Genomic DNA, 15,923 nt, shown 5'->3' on the forward strand with positions numbered 1-15,923 from the left:
GGAAGATGCATGTTTTCACTGACTTTAAGCGTTGTCAAGCGGCGCGAAAGTACGAAACTTTTATCACGATTTTCGCAGATGAGAATGTATTTTAGTGCATTCATTTCCTGGATGTTCTGGCAAACTCCTTAGCAGCGCATCATGCGAATCTTCGTGCCAGGCTAGGAGGCCAAGTTTTAGTTCAGGGTAATTAGCTCCAGCTCTCTCTCCGTCCCTCAAACCTCACAATCACCGGAACAAGGGACCTTTTTCTTTTTCTCTTTTTTTTTTTTTGGGAGGCGACGAATCTCCCGGGCCACATAAACCAAAGCGGGAGTGTTCAATTCTCTCCGCAAAGGAACCCGCTATGGTTAACGTAATCAACCACCCAACGCCCGTTTACACCCAACGCCCGCTCAAATCTTCATTTTTCATTCATCTTTAACCACCCACAACATGCACCACGAAGCAGTTATACAAGCCGCGATTGATGATTTGAACGCGCAATTAATGCCTAATTACACTGAGACCGCTAAAAAATATGGAATCAGCTGATATATGTTGTCAAGGCGTTATAGAGGCGTTCAAATGTCAAGAAAGGAAGCAAGCTCTATCCACTGCAAAGCTCTCACTGATTTGCAAGAAAAACGGCTCCTTTTTCATATCAATCAATTAGCAGATCGCGGTTTCCGTTGTACGCCCCAAATCCTTCATAATCTCGTTGTTGAGATTCTAAAAGCACCTATTGGAGTCAACTGGGTGGCTCAGTTCTGCGAGTGCCACAAGGATGTGATCAAGTCACTCTACCTGTGAAATATCGACCAAAAATGCAAGATTGCAGACAATTCTGCATACTTCAAGCATTATTTTGATCTTGTAATAGATTTCTTTCTTATACTGCTTTTTTAATTCTCATCTTGCTAATTTATCTTAATTTTTCAGCTGCAGGCAAAAATCATGAAATACAACCTTGAACCTGCAAATATCTCCAACTTTGATGAGAAAGGATTCCTATTAGGATTCATTCACACCCTCAAACGTATTGTATCGATTAATTCGCTCAAATCAGGCTGTATGATAGGTGCCAGCCAGGATGGCAGTCAAGAATTCATAACACTACTTGCCTCAATTTGCGCAGATGGAACTTCGCTCCCACCTGCTCTCATATATCAAGGGGAATCAAGAGATATGCAAGATACTTGGCTTGAAGATTTTGATAGTGAAAAGGATCAGGCCTACTTCACTGCTTCAGAAAATGGGTGGAGCAATGATGAATATGGGTTAATGTGGTTAAAGAAGATCTTTGAACCTCTTACAAAAAAGAAGGCAGGCCGTGGATATAGACTTCTTATATTGGATGGCCACTCATCCCATGTTAATATGGCATTCATCAATTATGCAGATCAGAATTGAATTCTACTCACTGTTTTTTCTCCCCATTCTACACACTGATTACAGCCGCTAGATGTTGGGATATTTGGATCATTGGGTAAATCATATTCCAAACAACTGAATGAACGAATGAGAACTGGAATGGGATTCATACACACTACAAAGAGGTCTTTTTGGCAGCTTTTTGACACTGCGTGGAAGGAGACAGTTACATCTTCAAATATTGAAGCTGCATTTGCTGCCACTGGCCTACATCCGTTTGATCCGGAACGCGTTCTTAAAAAGCTTCAAATACGACCTTGCACCCCCCCCCCCCCCCCCCCCCCCCCGGAGAATTTTTTTACCACCAAGAACACCTATTTCTATTGTTGGCCTGCGGAAATTGGTGAAGCAAGTCAAGCAACAGCAGCATCCAATATCTAATGATCTCAACCAGGTGATCTGTGCAGAGGAAAATCTTGCTCTTGATAAAGAGGTTCTTTTAATAGAGAATCGGCAGCTTCAAAAAGCTCTTAATCAAGAGAGGAGATGTCGCAAGCGTGGCAGGGCAATGGGGTTGCTAGATCCCTTGAATCCATCATTGGTGCAGTTCTTCTCGCCGGCAAAGGTGCAGAGCATCCACGAGAATTTGGCGGCCTCAGAGGTTGCCAAAAAGGATGAGCAAGCTCGTAAGGAGGATGCAAAGCTGCAACGCACTATTCTTGAGGAACAGAAGGAGGCAGATATCATCCAGCAGAGGATGGAGCGGGAGGCAGCTCGCCAGGCCACAAAACAGCAAAAGGAAATGGATAAGGCTGCAAGAGCTGCTCAACGGCAGATTGACAAGGAGCTTAGAGATGAGAAAAAGGCTCAGGAGCAAAAAGAAAAGGAAGAACAAGCTGCTGTACGGCTACAATCACAATTGAATAAGAAGATGATTGAAGAATTCCAAAATCACCTTCCTAATCAGGAAAGTAGACCCTCGATTTCGCAAAGAGTGGCTAAATCACGTTTTCAGAGCCCTGCCAGGGTGCCCACGGATCCACTGCCAGAGGGATATGACGATATTGCAATCTCTACTGATTTAATGACTGCTTGCTTGCTGAATCTGCCTCCATCCAAGATTTCACATTCCAGGTGAGTTATTAAGCCAAACAAACGTTTACTGAATTAGCTATATATTTTTATATGTAATTTTTCTATATATATTTTCATCCTATAATATATCATCTTAAAATCTAATTGCGTTGTTGAAATAAATAACGTTGAAAATATTTCATCATAGTGATGGCGAAATGGCGGGCGTTGGGTGTAAACGGGCGTTGGGGTGGTGGATTACGTTACGTAATCCAGAAATGCTCTGGTCAACCTCGGCATAGGGCTCTTCGGAACCTGATGACATTTACTTATATTGTCCGCCTCCCGGGGTTTGCGGGTTCGTTTTTTTCCTTTCCTTCTTTCTCTGCTCCTCCCTGTCTCTTCTCTCGTTCACATTGTCCTTGTGCGCATTGACTCTCCGTTCTCCCCTTCCCTCATTCCAATCTACACCCCTCCGCTTTCCAAATGGCCCCCATTCCCGAGTGGGTGAAGGCTTTGAAGCCTGCTGGCCCACAGGGTTCAGAGCTCCTACAGCGTGAGCGGGACAGCTCAAATGTCTCAGTCGACAAGCTGGGGGAGCTGCTTCATACCAAGGAGGTGCTTGACAGACAACAGAAGATTCTAGCCATCATGAAAAATGAGAAAATTTTTGATAAATCCCAGAACCTATCTATGGGCCGTGTGGAACGACTGACAGCATCCCTCGGGAAGGCTAAGCGCATTCAACAGCTGAGAGAGCAGCACAACTGGACTGACGAAGAATTCGTGATGGCCAACAATCTTCTCAGCGAGCCCACCCCTTACGGTCTCCATGCGAGTATGTTTTTGGTGAGTTTCATCTTCGCACTCAACTGGGGTATTTGGAAATACAGCTAAGCGAACCGTTAATTGTTTAGGTCACTCTCAGAAACCAGTCGACTCCAGAGCAAGCAAAACTTTTCCTAGAGCCAGCAGAACGGTATGAGATCATTGGCTGCTACGCCCAAACCGAGCTCGGTCATGGATCCAACGTTCAAGGTCTCGAAACCACCGCAACCTGGGACCCCACGGACAAGACTTTCGTTATGCACTCACCGACCCTGACTGCTTCCAAATGGTGGATTGGCTCCTTGGGTAAAACGGCAAACCACGCCATAGTTATGGCCCAATTGATTATTAGTGGCAAACGCTACGGACCTCACCCCTTCGTCGTGCCCATCCGTGACTTGAAGACACATGAACCACTCGAGGGAGTTCATGTGGGAGATATTGGACCTAAATTTGGTTACAAGTTTGTTCATTCTAACACAGCTTTGATTTTGAGAAGATTCTAACAATCATAAGTACCATGGATAATGGATTCCTTCTTCTGAACAAGGTTAAGATCCCACATGTAAACATGTTGGCACGCTTCTCTCACGTGGACCCCGCTACGAGTAAATATGTGCGCCCGGCCGCTGCTTCTCTCGTCTATGGTACTATGACCTGGGTTCGATCCACTATTGTATTACAATCCGGCAGCGTCCTAGCCCGAGGCGTCACAATTGCCACGAGATATTGCTCTATTCGAAGGCAGTTCAAGGACCGGGATGCAAAAGATAAGACCGCTGGCGAAAACCCGGTTCTGGATTACAAGATGGTTCAGATTCGACTTCTGCCTCTCCTTGCTGCTACGTTTGCTCTCCATTTTACTGGACGGCGAATGATGGAGATGTACGAACAAAACCAGAAGCTGATAGCTGCGGGTGGCTCAGAGAAGGCTGGTGCCATCCTTCTCGCTGATCTCCACTCCACCTCCTGTGGCCTGAAAGCCCTTGGAAGTACAATAGCTGCTGAAGGATTAGAAGTATGCCGTCGTGCGTGTGGTGGACATGGGTATAGGTACGCTTCGGTTATTTTCGGCGTCAATTTATGCTTTTTAAGGGGGGAAAACTAACCCCCTTACAGTAGCTACAGCGGCATCGGTCCCTGGTATGCCGATTATTTGCCAACAACTACCTGGGAGGGAGACAATTACATGTTGACCCAACAAGTCGCACGATACGTAAGTCCAACCATTAAGAGTTTCAGTTAATACGAAAGGAAAATCACCTAATAGTTTTGGGTTCAGCTCCTTAAATCTGCTAGGGCAGTGTTCGCCGGCCAAGCCCCGGATAACGACACCTGCCGTATTCTCAAAGGTTACCTAAGCCGCAAAGACACGGGAGCCGCCTTCGATATTCTTGACAGCGACGCTGAAATCGTAGATGCTTTTGCATGGCGTACCGCTTACTTGACGTTCGAGGCATTGAAGCACCGTGATGTCGAAAAGCGCTCCTGGAATAGTTTGCTCATCGATTTCTACCACCTTTCTACCGCTCACTCCCAATATCTTGTGGTGAAGAACTTCTACGAGGCGCTCTCCTCACCTAGCACAACATCTGCCCTCGACCCTGACACGACCGCAGTCCTTCAGAAACTCTTCCGTCTTTTTGCCCTCAATATGTTAGACCGTGAATCCGCCGAGTTCTTCACCTCCGGTGCTGTGACCATCCGTCAAATCACCCTCACACGAACGAAGGCAGTGGTGACCCTGCTTGACGAGGTTAGGCCCCATGCCGTCCGACTTGTTGACGCATGGAAATTCCCAGACTGGCAGCTCGACAGCTCGTTGGGCCGCTCCGATGGCAAGGTCTACGAGGACCTGTTCTACCGAGCCAGCGAGCAGAATCCCGCTAACAATATAACATTCGACCCATATCCGTCTACCGACGTATTGGTGAAGAATAAGAGACAAAGCAAGCTTTAAATATATCCCGTCTGGGTTTCTATATTCTGTCTCCTTTTCTGTTTGGTTATTAGATCTCTTTTTTGTTTTGCGTACGTTTTTAGAGCATCGGATGGTTTATCCCGGTCATTCTTCATTGGGCATAGATATTTTGACTTTTCACATCGATTTCTTTCTTTTTTTCCTTATTCGTCCTGCCCCTTCTTTTTATTCCAATTTTTTTTTTTTTTTTAATTATTTTTGATTCCATTCTTTCTCATGAGGATAACATCAAGGGATATCAAAACATAAAAATAGACACAGAGATACATAATAACGGGTATGAAAATAAGACACGGTATAAAATGCAAATAATAGGTATATGGGTTCAATTCGAAGTTTGGTCCTCTTATTCACTGAAATTGTACATCAAGGAGCTCCAGGCCCATCAATAATATCCAAGAAGAACGAAATCAGAAGATGTCTATATTAATCACAGATAAAAGCAAATCCCATTACCCAAGTTATATAAGAATACATCTTTGCAAATGCCACATTTCTTAAGGTCCCGGTTGGATACATTCTTAAAATCAAAAACGAAAATTTGATGATTGCCAGATTTTTACCAAGCCACCACACTTATTATCATTACCATAATCCAAGTTCCAATCCAAGCGCTAACACCGGATCCAATTCCCCTTCCCACTCCATTCTCTGGTGCCGTCTTCCCCACCACCGCCGTGCCCCTATCTCCACCTGAAGCCGTACAACTAACGTGCCCACACACAAATCCATCTGGGCAACAGCCACCACCCGCAGAGGCTGCACAGCTCGTCCAGCCCCCAGCACACCTCCGTGCTCTGGCACCACCAGAAGAATATGCAGCATCAACGGGTACAACAACGGTAAAACCGTTGACGTCTACAATAGTAGCTGAGGAGATCTCGGGACAGGAAGTGGGGTTGCAATCGAGACCGATGCGGCAGCAGCCGCCATGGTGGACGGCACTGCAGGCGTAGAAGCCGGTGGGGCAACCGGTTATAATTGGGTTTTCAGGGGTAGTAGTGGTGAATAGCTGCGGCGGGATTGTGGTTATAGTGGTTGTGGGGTTGGAAGTTCGACGGTAAGGGGGATCAATGGGGTTTGTGGTTGTGGGGTAAGGGGGGAGAGAGGGTGGTGGTGGTGGTGGTGGTGGTGGTGGTGGTGGTGGGGGACTTGCGGTGATGATTGTTGTTGAGATGTAGATGCCTGTGTTTGAGATGGTTAGTTGAATCGCTTTTACACAGCGTTAAGGGAGACGTAGTTTTGGATAAACATAAAAAAAAAAACATACACCCCTGATCCACACAAGAATAGCCAGGTATACAGCATCCACCCCCCGGGTAATCACGACACTCCCTGAACCCCTTCGGACACTCAATCAGATAACCCGAACACTCATCACCTCGCCCACAGCAACCCACATCTCGATCTTGAACAAGTATACATTTGCTTCCAGTCCCACAACAGCTATTCGGCCGGTTGATTGACATGCACGGCTCCGTGTCCGCTGGACATCGGAAATCTCTCTTCCTGAACATACGGCCCTGGTCTCGGGCCATCCACCCCCGCAATGAGCGGCCAAGGAGACGCAGTGAGTGGTCTCGTCCCCCTGCTTCATCTTGAGTCGCTCCATCCCCGTTTCCTATCTCTGCTGCATGTAATGGGAGCGGAGCGTATAAAAACGGCATGGACCTATTCATCCAGAGCTCTTCCCACCCTTTTGCCCCCTTCTCATTGACACCAGTGAAGCCATCCGGATCCATCGATCCACCAAAAATATCGCTATCCTTCCCCTTGTTTCCATGACCAAATTTCTGCTGTTGCTGTGGTATAGCGCCACCGACATCGTCACCGAAATACCAATAATCCAGCCAAAATTTCTCCCCCTCATCATCAGACATTTTCCTCACGCCAACCGGCGACTGGTCTGCCAGTCGCTTTTGGATCTCCACATCCCTCTGAACCAGTCTCTCCTGCACGAGCTCTATATCAGATATGTCATCGTTGGGAAGAACCCCTGTGGCACTTGCAGCCGTTACTAGGAGTTTCGAGGCGTGAAGGAAAAGGACGAGGTGGTGGTTCTGGTAGACAGCTGGAGAGGGGAGCCACCTCATCAGGCCCCCTGCTCAGCCTTTGTTAGCTTCCTGGCTATTTAGCTTGAAAACCAGATCGATGTGATTGAAGTACGGAATTAGGTGCAAAGTTCGAAGATGCGCTGACTGGGAATTATGGATAGTGACTGGTTTCGAAAGTGCAAGTCCGAAGATATGCGAAGAATAAGAGAATCAGCAAAAATGGTATGTTATAACTACATATCATTATAAGGGGTGCGCTTTAGCGAATGAACGCTGTCACAGGTTCAGGTTTGCAGGGGGTGCCAGAATAAGACAACAATGTTCGGCTAGGTGTTGGACGTTCCAAGACCTTCATACAACAAGAAATGAAAACGGTCACTTGTAAAGTTGGTGGCAGAATGAGAATATTCATGGTCTCGGGAGTTGGATTTACGATTCTTGCAGTGTTTCATTTGTTTTCGTATCACACAGTTGGCGGTGATAAGAGAGCTTCTGGTTGGAGGTGTCTTGAAATGTTGTAGGCCGGGCTTGGATGTAGAGTGACCTCACTGTGCAGCAATATATAATAGCACTTCAGCATTGAAAATACGGAGCAGAACACCAATGTCAAGAGAAAATATATATGTCGTATTATTGGTAGGAAAAAATGAAATCAAACTCGAAGATTCAGCAGCAGGACTATAAGCAAGAGTAAATAAATATCGGGGGTTGTAATAATAAATGGACACTATCCAAATCATCCCTCATCCAAGCTTATGCCCATTTCCGCACCCCGAACCAACCAACCAGCTGATGGCGCCTGCTCAGCGGCGATCGCGTTAAGACACACCAGAAACAGGTTTCAACAAAAAATGAAAATAAAAATGAAAAATGAAAAATGGGGAAAATGGTAACTAAGGAAACGAGAAAATAATAGTTAAGAGCATGTGCATGTGTAGATGATGATAAAGAAAATGGTGTGTGTCTTGGGGTATCGGTAACAACAAAAAAATGAGGATAACAGAAGAGGACGTACATAAAAGGAGAGCCGCTATCTATCCAAGTATATATATGCCAACGGTAAAACAGCAAGAAAAAAACATACTAGCAGAGCTAGAGATGCGACAAAAGGTTCAATGAGAACAAAAAGAAGGGTGAGGATGAATGATCTGCTGGATCAAAGCAGGAGTTGGAGGGGCAAAGGACAAAAAATGAATCAAGGGACTAAGTGCCAAACTTCCAGGACACCAACCACTTGCAAGACAATGAGGTTTTATATAAGACGCAGGCCTACCGACACAGCGTCCGGGACTAGGGTGTTATTATAGTGAATATCAATTAGCAAAGCATAAACGACCAACAAAAAAGGAATAGAGTTGATAAATTGAACGAAGAAAATAAAACAAACAATAAAATACCAAAATACGCAAATATCCAGACTTGATAATAACCCAGCTTTATTCACGGGCAACGCAAAAAAAAAAAAGAAGATTCCAATATGTTTCGCTCCCCAAAATCAAACAAAACGACGGTTTGTGTTGAGGTAGGGAGGGGGGGGGGGAGGGGTTGGGGATTCCAATATTCAGTGGGAATTGGAGAATATGGAAGAGAGCCATGATGTACGCTTGCGAGCTGAAGAAGCTAAGCCCACGGGGGTTAAGGTTAGAGAGGTCTCCTTATGTTTGTAGTTGAATTCGCATATATGTTGTAAATACTTATATTGAAAATCCCTTGCTCTTTACGTACCAGGAGCAGGTAGTAATATAGTCGTCTTCGCGGTCTCACCTGGCGTGGGGTCATCACCTGGCGTGGGGTCATCACCGGAACCAGAGCCAATATCTTCATCTGGGACTTCCTTCGCTGGGCCCGGCACTGAGGTCTCTGGCCCCCCAGCAAGATCAGCCTTCTCCTCGTCTTTGTCATCTGCAGGAGGAAGTGTTGTTGCGGGCAAGGCTGACTCCACTTCAGCGACTGCACCATTCATTCGATCCCACACCTCCTTTCGTATGCGTTCATCTTTAGCCTTCCGCATCCGTTCAACCTCCTCAAACCCGCCACTCTTCTTCAGTTTTCCTTCTTCGACAAATTTCCCCAGCTCCTTTTGGAGGGGACCGACTCTTCGAGTCTTCAGTTCTTTCTGTCTCGCTTTCTCCGCGCGCTCTATAGCTTCAAGTCGATCTTTGTGATTTGGAAGGAGTGCTCTTACTTCTCCCAGAAGGTGATCCTTGGCCTTCATTGGATCAAACGGTTCATTGGTTGGGATATTGCGGGAGACAGCTCTGAAGCCCTGGGGTCCGGTGGTTGAGTTTGAGTTCGAGTTGGTTTGCAGACTTTGTTGTTTCGTGGCCTGCTCCACAAGGGCAAATGTCTGTGTTGCCTTTTCGAGATCGTCCTCAAGGTCGATCACCAGATCTTCTTGCATTGTCAGTTGGTCCCTCTCCTCGCACACGAGTTGTAACTCCTTCTCCCAGATCTTAGTCCATATAGGCTTCTCCCGTTTAAGGAATTCTTGCATCTTCTTCAGCTCCTTAGATACGGCGCTAATATCCCGCCCCACAGCTTCCAATTGTCTCGGCAACGGACGGACACCACGTGTGACAACATCCTTTCGAAGGTCCTCAACGAGATCCTGAAGATCATCCACACGAGCAACGATCTTTTCAGATTCGTCCGCCAGCTCCTTCTTGCCTGCATTTACACGAGCACGGCACGCATCGCCCTCAAAGGATGGGACAGTCATCTCATTTGCCACACTCTTCACAGAGCCAGCCTTGGCCCGGATTGTGCTCATAGAGGCTGCCATGTCTGACGTGAAACTCGTGTAAGTCTGACGTAGTGTAGCAAGATCGCGACGGAGATCTTGGACTTCGGCAACATGATTTCCAGTCGCCGGTACGGAACTATTCGAGGTAACCCTAGATTTGGCTGGCGTGGCTGGAGGAGGGGCCGCAGCAAGGCGAGCAATCTCTTTAGCAGCTTCCAACTGACCATCAGTTAATCTTTGGATGGAAGCGCCTTGCCCATCAACTATTTCACGGACACTCTCAATTAAACGGCGGATACCCCCGACTCCTTCGTCGAAATGTTTTTTTACTTCATCGAGTGGCTCGACATTCAATACGAGGACTGATCGATCCTTGACATCGTTAAGGTCTTCCAATTCATGTCGAACACCAGATACGGGATCCTGAAGGTATATCTCGGGCAAATCGGTACCATTGTTATGGGTATTCCAAGCGAATTTTTCAATAAAGGCTAGCTGTAGACGTCCAATAGTTAACTCTGAATAACCTTCTGGCAAGACATACTTCTTAATTTTGCTCCTGTACTGTAAGAAGAGTGTTAACTCTTTGCCAGGCGGAGGGGTTGGCTCAGGAGTAAATTGACCGCGGGGTGAAATATCAGAGATTGTAGCAGTTTTGGTTTCAGCGTGTTTGGTCTCATCTGCGAGTGCAGAATGCGGTTCAGTAGTTTTTCCGGTTTGGCTATCGTTTGGCTCCGCACTAGAGTCACGCTCGGAAATCTGGGATAAAGAAGGTAGAGAGTCACCACCTGGGGTATCTCTAGTGTCAAACCCAGGTGGGAAACCAATCTTATCGACTGGGGTTTTAGCCATAGGACTAGCCTCTTCAACCGATGTCACCGATGTGTCAATTTGAGGTATCGACGCTGGCTCTCCACCCTCGGGTACCGTGGAGGGTCGACCTGGTGATGATTCGACAGTCCGATTATTGGAACGCTGCTTATGGTGAAGGTACGATCCGCGGAGGCGCACAGCATTCATTGACTCGCGAACATCTCGACCACGATTTGGGATCGGTGAGTTTTGAGGTGGTGGGATAACAGGGACACCGTTAGGAGAGGGACCCAAATGTTTTTGGATTTGATAAGCAGAAAACCTCCTCGATGCTCGTCGTTCCAGTTCACCACTTCTCTGCAACATTCCGATGGCATCATTTTGTCTGGACGCGGGCGGAGTGGGCGGCGGGGCATGGGGGAAGTTATGTGTGGAGAAATCCTGGCTAGTCCCGTAGCGAGGTCCATTCAAGTTTTGGTCAGAGGGCGGATGCATGACGGGAATATTCTGCATTGTGTTACTCGACAAAGACGAGTTTGAAGAAAATGTCGACTTCTGGGCTTCCCGCTTGGAAGCGTCCCTTTCAGCTCTTTCAGCAAAAGAGCCCCCATGGCGATCGTTGGACCAATTCGAAGAGGAGGCGCTTCTGGGGACTCCTGGCTCACCATAGCTTGTCACCGCACCCTGACGATAAGGGTCTGGCTGTCGCTTAGGCGGTGATTGAGGCAAGGATAAAGCCTCATCCGCCGTCTGGTTCAGACTGGTTTCTCCGCTCCCCCAACTACCAGAGCTCCCCTGTCGTGCCGTGGGCCTGCCATCCCTAACTTGTCTTGACCGCAACTTGGCCTGTTTCTTCTTGAGGCCATGAAGTAAATTGACAATGATGTTCCGTATACGGGGCAGATACCGTTCTAGGCTCTCCAGAGATGCATCTTGGCTAAGGGTATCTTCTAGAATAGTCCGGAGAAGATCTGGCACGGGCCCCAAATCTGTAGTATCCACGCCAATTGCTCCAAACGCCCTACAGGCCAGATTAAATTCATATCCTAGGCGGACATAGACGTCCGAAACCTCGCTTTCCGATGCCTGTTGTCGTGACCATTGTGTGAGAGTCTCCAATAACTGCTTTGTCGCAACGAGTAGGTGTGTAACGCTCTTCTCGATCTGTGATAGTTGTTTGTCCGATTGCTGTGCCTCGTAGAAAATCCGTAGAAAACAAAGAAATGCAACAGTTAGCACATGGATATATCCCAGACAAGGTGTTCGTTTTCAGCCGTCTGAACAACCAAGTGGGCATAACAACGACAGATAAAATGCAGGGTCATCAAGGAATATATGGGCATTCATGGATACAACATACCGTGCCTCGACTCGTGGAAGATTTTCCTGAGCCCGAGGATGCTCTCGAGCCCCGTGGTGAGGTAGGCATTTGCATCGCCAGCACCAACAGCAGTAGTAGCAGCAGCGCCCGAACCAGATGCTGAAGCCATCTTCTGCATCACGGGAGAACGAGCACGATCGAAGGCGGCGGAACGTATATGGCGAGCTCGAGAATTAGAAGATGAGGATGACGGCAAAGAGTCCATAACACGAAACGGAAGAAGAAGAGACTCGACGTTGGACAAAGAGAGTCTTAAGTCTTGCGTTGGGCTGGGAAGGAAAAGAATGAGCTGACGATACGGCCTGATACCATCTGATACAGTTCAGTATATCAACGGGGTTGGGCATAAGGAAAGACGTTCTGGTAGGCGTGAGAATAATACCGTAGAACAAACAATACGGTACAGTTTGGTATCATAAATTACACTTAGCACAAGCCACATCTAAACCTTATTGGCACAAAATGTCATGTCATGTGATATACCCAAAACAGTAAGGCTGAGTTGGAACAACTCTCTGTTGTCACGTGGATTCAGTGCTTCCCCACCCCGCCTTCTGTCCTGCAGATCTCTCAACAGACCTTGTACGCAAATCCTTCCATCTTTTATAGACACGGGGGAGCCTGAAAGTCATCGCTGCATATCCCCGATGCTGCTTCTGACATTCAATGCGCTTCCTCAACTTACATATCTGTTATTTTATTTTGCCACCCCCCCGAGATCTAGCCCCGATCCTCAAAGTGCAGTCAATCCGCGGTACTCCTCTCCTGCATGAGTAACTTAGTTTGCTATATTTCCCCTGGATTCCGCCCTCTCACTTTGTCTTCCTCGTGGGCGAGAAACCATTCTGATCCAAAAAGGACGGAAGCTTCCCGGTTGACCTGGTTTATATACGCTCGAATCTAGATATCCTGGATATGGCACGTATCCCTGGGCAGGACCTCGTACGATCCCATGTAACTCGCCGAGAAGGAAAGTAACACAACCAGCGGCATCCCCCGCCTGCATATAAAACGCCAAATTTATTCTCCTGAGCAAGATTCACTATGGAAGCCACGCCAAGTGGCGTAGCTCAGATTCATTATCTACCCTTCCATTATATTTGAAGATCCTTTTAAATTTCCCAGAAAAACGTAAACTCACCTGAAAGTAACCCGTAGTTTTATCAAACCTAAAATGGGTTAAAACTCCTTGCCGTGCTGCTTTCTTGGCTCTAACTCTATTGTTATATTGACTTTTATCCATTTTAGTTGGAAACAAAAGAAGAGACGGTAGACATTGGCTCGAGTTACTACAATTAGCCTGCTACCTATTAATAAACGAAAGGTGTGTTCAAGAACTTTTCATTGTTTGTTTCAACTGTTTCCGCCGGTGAACCGGGAGCTGTCAGCAAGTTGAGGAATATGCCATGAATAGCTAACGGATGAAACTCTCCGCCCGGTGCCGGGTGAAATATTCAGTATATTCGTTCCAACCATTCAACTACACCTGAACCGTTGATCTGCAACCGGTAAATATCTACTACGATACAGCAATGCGGAGTGGTTAAAATAAGCTATGAACGAGGAACCTACGGAAAGGCGTTTTCAGTCCTAAGTTCCGCTATTTACGGGTCTAGAGGGAAGATCGCACCCTTCCCGGAATATTTTACCATTGCAATTAGTATTTATCCCATGCTAGGGTTTTCATCAATCGCGCCTAACTGGTTAACTTGGACATACCCTGCCTGTCTTCAACCCTTTGTCTTTTCCAAAATCCCCATCCTTGATGGTTTTGAAAAGGCCTCGCTGGGTAGGAGATGCATGCTAGCAATGAGGGTGGAGATAAACAGCAGAGCTGAGAGAGAGAGAGAGAGAGAGATTATTCAGATTTTGATAACATCATCAAAGATTCAGTCATTGAGATTCCCACGATCTTTCTAGCTTGATATCAAATATCTCAATTTATTCAGCGGCCACCTCTCCAGACAGAACTTTCTGGTTGATCAGAAGAATCGGGGTTAGAAGTAAATGGATGATCTTTGGCCTGGTATGAAAAATAGTCGAAATGAGAGGAAAGAAGAACTAGAGATAAAAAGAAACCATAAGAGTCCTAAAAACAAGGCTGGCGCTTATGGAATTCCCCGCAAAAGGATCAAGCGCTTTGTCAAATGATAACCCGTCAGATGACAAACCCCCCCCCCTCCCCCGAGAAATAAATATGGAAAAATGAGTAATCTGCAAAGCTAAGGGTGCTAGTCCATGCATTTCCGCTGCAATATCAGTATGCATTGCACGAGCTTGCAGGACAGACACAGGTTTACAGGACTGTACTGCGGCGCTGGGAGACGGAACGGGACGGGGAGATCACGTCGTTGTGACTTGGAGGATTGGGGTTTCGGCCATTGCCGAAGGCGTCATGGTTATATGTCTGCATGGAGAGAAAGCTTGCGGAGAAGGTAGGTAGGTATTGGCCTGAAGAAGAAGTTGCATATTTTCGCTTGAGGATAGCTTGATATGTCTGCGCCAAAAAGGGGTTGGGATATGGTTTAAGTTGATCCAGTATACACTGGCATTGGACAGTGTGGGCTGAATAGAGGGCTGACTGAACTGGAGACCCCGTGCTCCACAGAAGCTGTTAAAAGGTAATCTAATAATTAGCTGCTGCTGGTGAATTGCATCTCTGGGGAAAGTTAATGAATGTGGAGATCATAAATGGGTTGGAGTCATTGGGACCGGCACTACTAAAATAATCACATCGTGTGCAATCCGTCCACTTATGTCTAGCGTCTTTACGGAGAGGCTGTCCGAATTGTGGCTATGGTCTAGAAGCATAGTCATCAAAAACAAAAGGGACATATAATATTGCCTAGGATGAAATGTTTTGAGATGAAATTTTGATACTGATATTGAAACTTGGATTACGAAAAAAGCATCGAAATATAAACTTTTCCCCCCAAGATTGGCTTTTCGAGGCTGCGAAAAGAGTTCTTGAATTAGCAGGACAGAAAGGGCAGAAATCAAGCTGTGACAATACCGCAGCAACGAGCTAGGCCAATTTGGCAGCGCCCCGTGGGCGAGGAGGTGTTCCTAATACGGCTAAACCAGAGGTCTATCCAACTGCCAGCTAGTCCTAAAGCCGTAAAGTGGAAGAGGGCTGGAAGAGTTGGGGGCCTGTGATTGGCGAATTGCAGTCCAGATACCGATTACCGAGCCATACGTCATAACCGGACCATACCGTACGATACGGCCCTGCTTGCTCTGCCCGCTCGCCAGCCCAGGGCTTACCAACAACCAGCGATTCTTTCACCCTCACCTTTTTTTCGGTCTTCATAACTCTTTTTTTTCCCGTTTCCCCAACCTCAACACGCACTCCCTTCTTTCCTCTTCTCCCCCTTCCATCCCCTTCCCCCTTATTGATCTCAAGCTCTGTTCTCTTCTTTTTTCTTCCCTTCTTTCTTAGTCCTGATTCTTACCCCTTCCCTCTGCGCCCCTCTCCCCCCCAGACGGATTTATTGATAATTAATATCAGAGATCCAGATAAAAAGAAACGACGGCGAAGAGAGAACGCTTGAAGATAAGGAAGAAAGAAGAAATGGAAGAAAACAAAATAGACAGCTCTCTTGGAAAAAAGGAACAAACGGGGCCAAATCACCGAGATGTATTACGATTAGCCAGTGAAACAGAATATTTCCTTGTCTGCATGGTTCTGGTTCCGAG

At 46.7% G+C, this 15,923-nt stretch overlaps 4 protein-coding genes across 4 annotated transcripts; 1 reads left to right on the top strand and 3 right to left on the bottom strand.

Moving 5' to 3' along the window:
- Positions 1-2,913: 2,913 nt before the first annotated feature.
- PAAG_03116 (acyl-coenzyme A oxidase) lies at positions 2,914-5,215 on the top strand (the record flags this gene model as incomplete). The annotated part of the gene is made up of 5 exons (XM_002794525.1): positions 2,914-3,276; positions 3,345-3,718; positions 3,772-4,308; positions 4,375-4,471; positions 4,538-5,215. 5 exons carry the CDS (start codon positions 2,914-2,916, stop codon positions 5,213-5,215), a joined length of 2,049 nt encoding a protein of 682 aa, XP_002794571.1.
- A 580-nt stretch (positions 5,216-5,795) lies between these two features.
- Positions 5,796-7,329, bottom strand: PAAG_03117 (hypothetical protein; the record flags this gene model as incomplete). The annotated part of the gene is made up of 2 exons (XM_015844856.1): positions 5,796-6,421; positions 6,507-7,329. 2 exons carry the CDS (start codon positions 7,327-7,329, stop codon positions 5,796-5,798), a joined length of 1,449 nt encoding a protein of 482 aa, XP_015702062.1.
- Positions 7,330-8,851: 1,522 nt separating this feature from the next.
- PAAG_03118 (bud site selection protein) lies at positions 8,852-12,345 on the bottom strand (the record flags this gene model as incomplete). The annotated part of the gene is made up of 4 exons (XM_015844857.1): positions 8,852-8,910; positions 9,016-11,932; positions 11,970-12,040; positions 12,207-12,345. 4 exons carry the CDS (start codon positions 12,343-12,345, stop codon positions 8,852-8,854), a joined length of 3,186 nt encoding a protein of 1,061 aa, XP_015702063.1.
- A 2,178-nt stretch (positions 12,346-14,523) lies between these two features.
- PAAG_03119 (hypothetical protein) lies at positions 14,524-15,038 on the bottom strand (the record flags this gene model as incomplete). The annotated part of the gene is made up of 2 exons (XM_002794528.2): positions 14,524-14,838; positions 14,961-15,038. The coding sequence occupies 2 exons, from the start codon at positions 15,036-15,038 to the stop codon at positions 14,524-14,526; spliced, it is 393 nt and encodes a 130-aa protein (XP_002794574.2).
- Positions 15,039-15,923: the final 885 nt, after the last annotated feature.

The sequence above is a fragment of the Paracoccidioides lutzii genome (assembly GCF_000150705.2).
Source record: "Paracoccidioides lutzii Pb01 unplaced genomic scaffold supercont2.8, whole genome shotgun sequence".
Taxonomy (NCBI): Eukaryota; Fungi; Ascomycota; class Eurotiomycetes; order Onygenales; family Ajellomycetaceae; genus Paracoccidioides; species Paracoccidioides lutzii.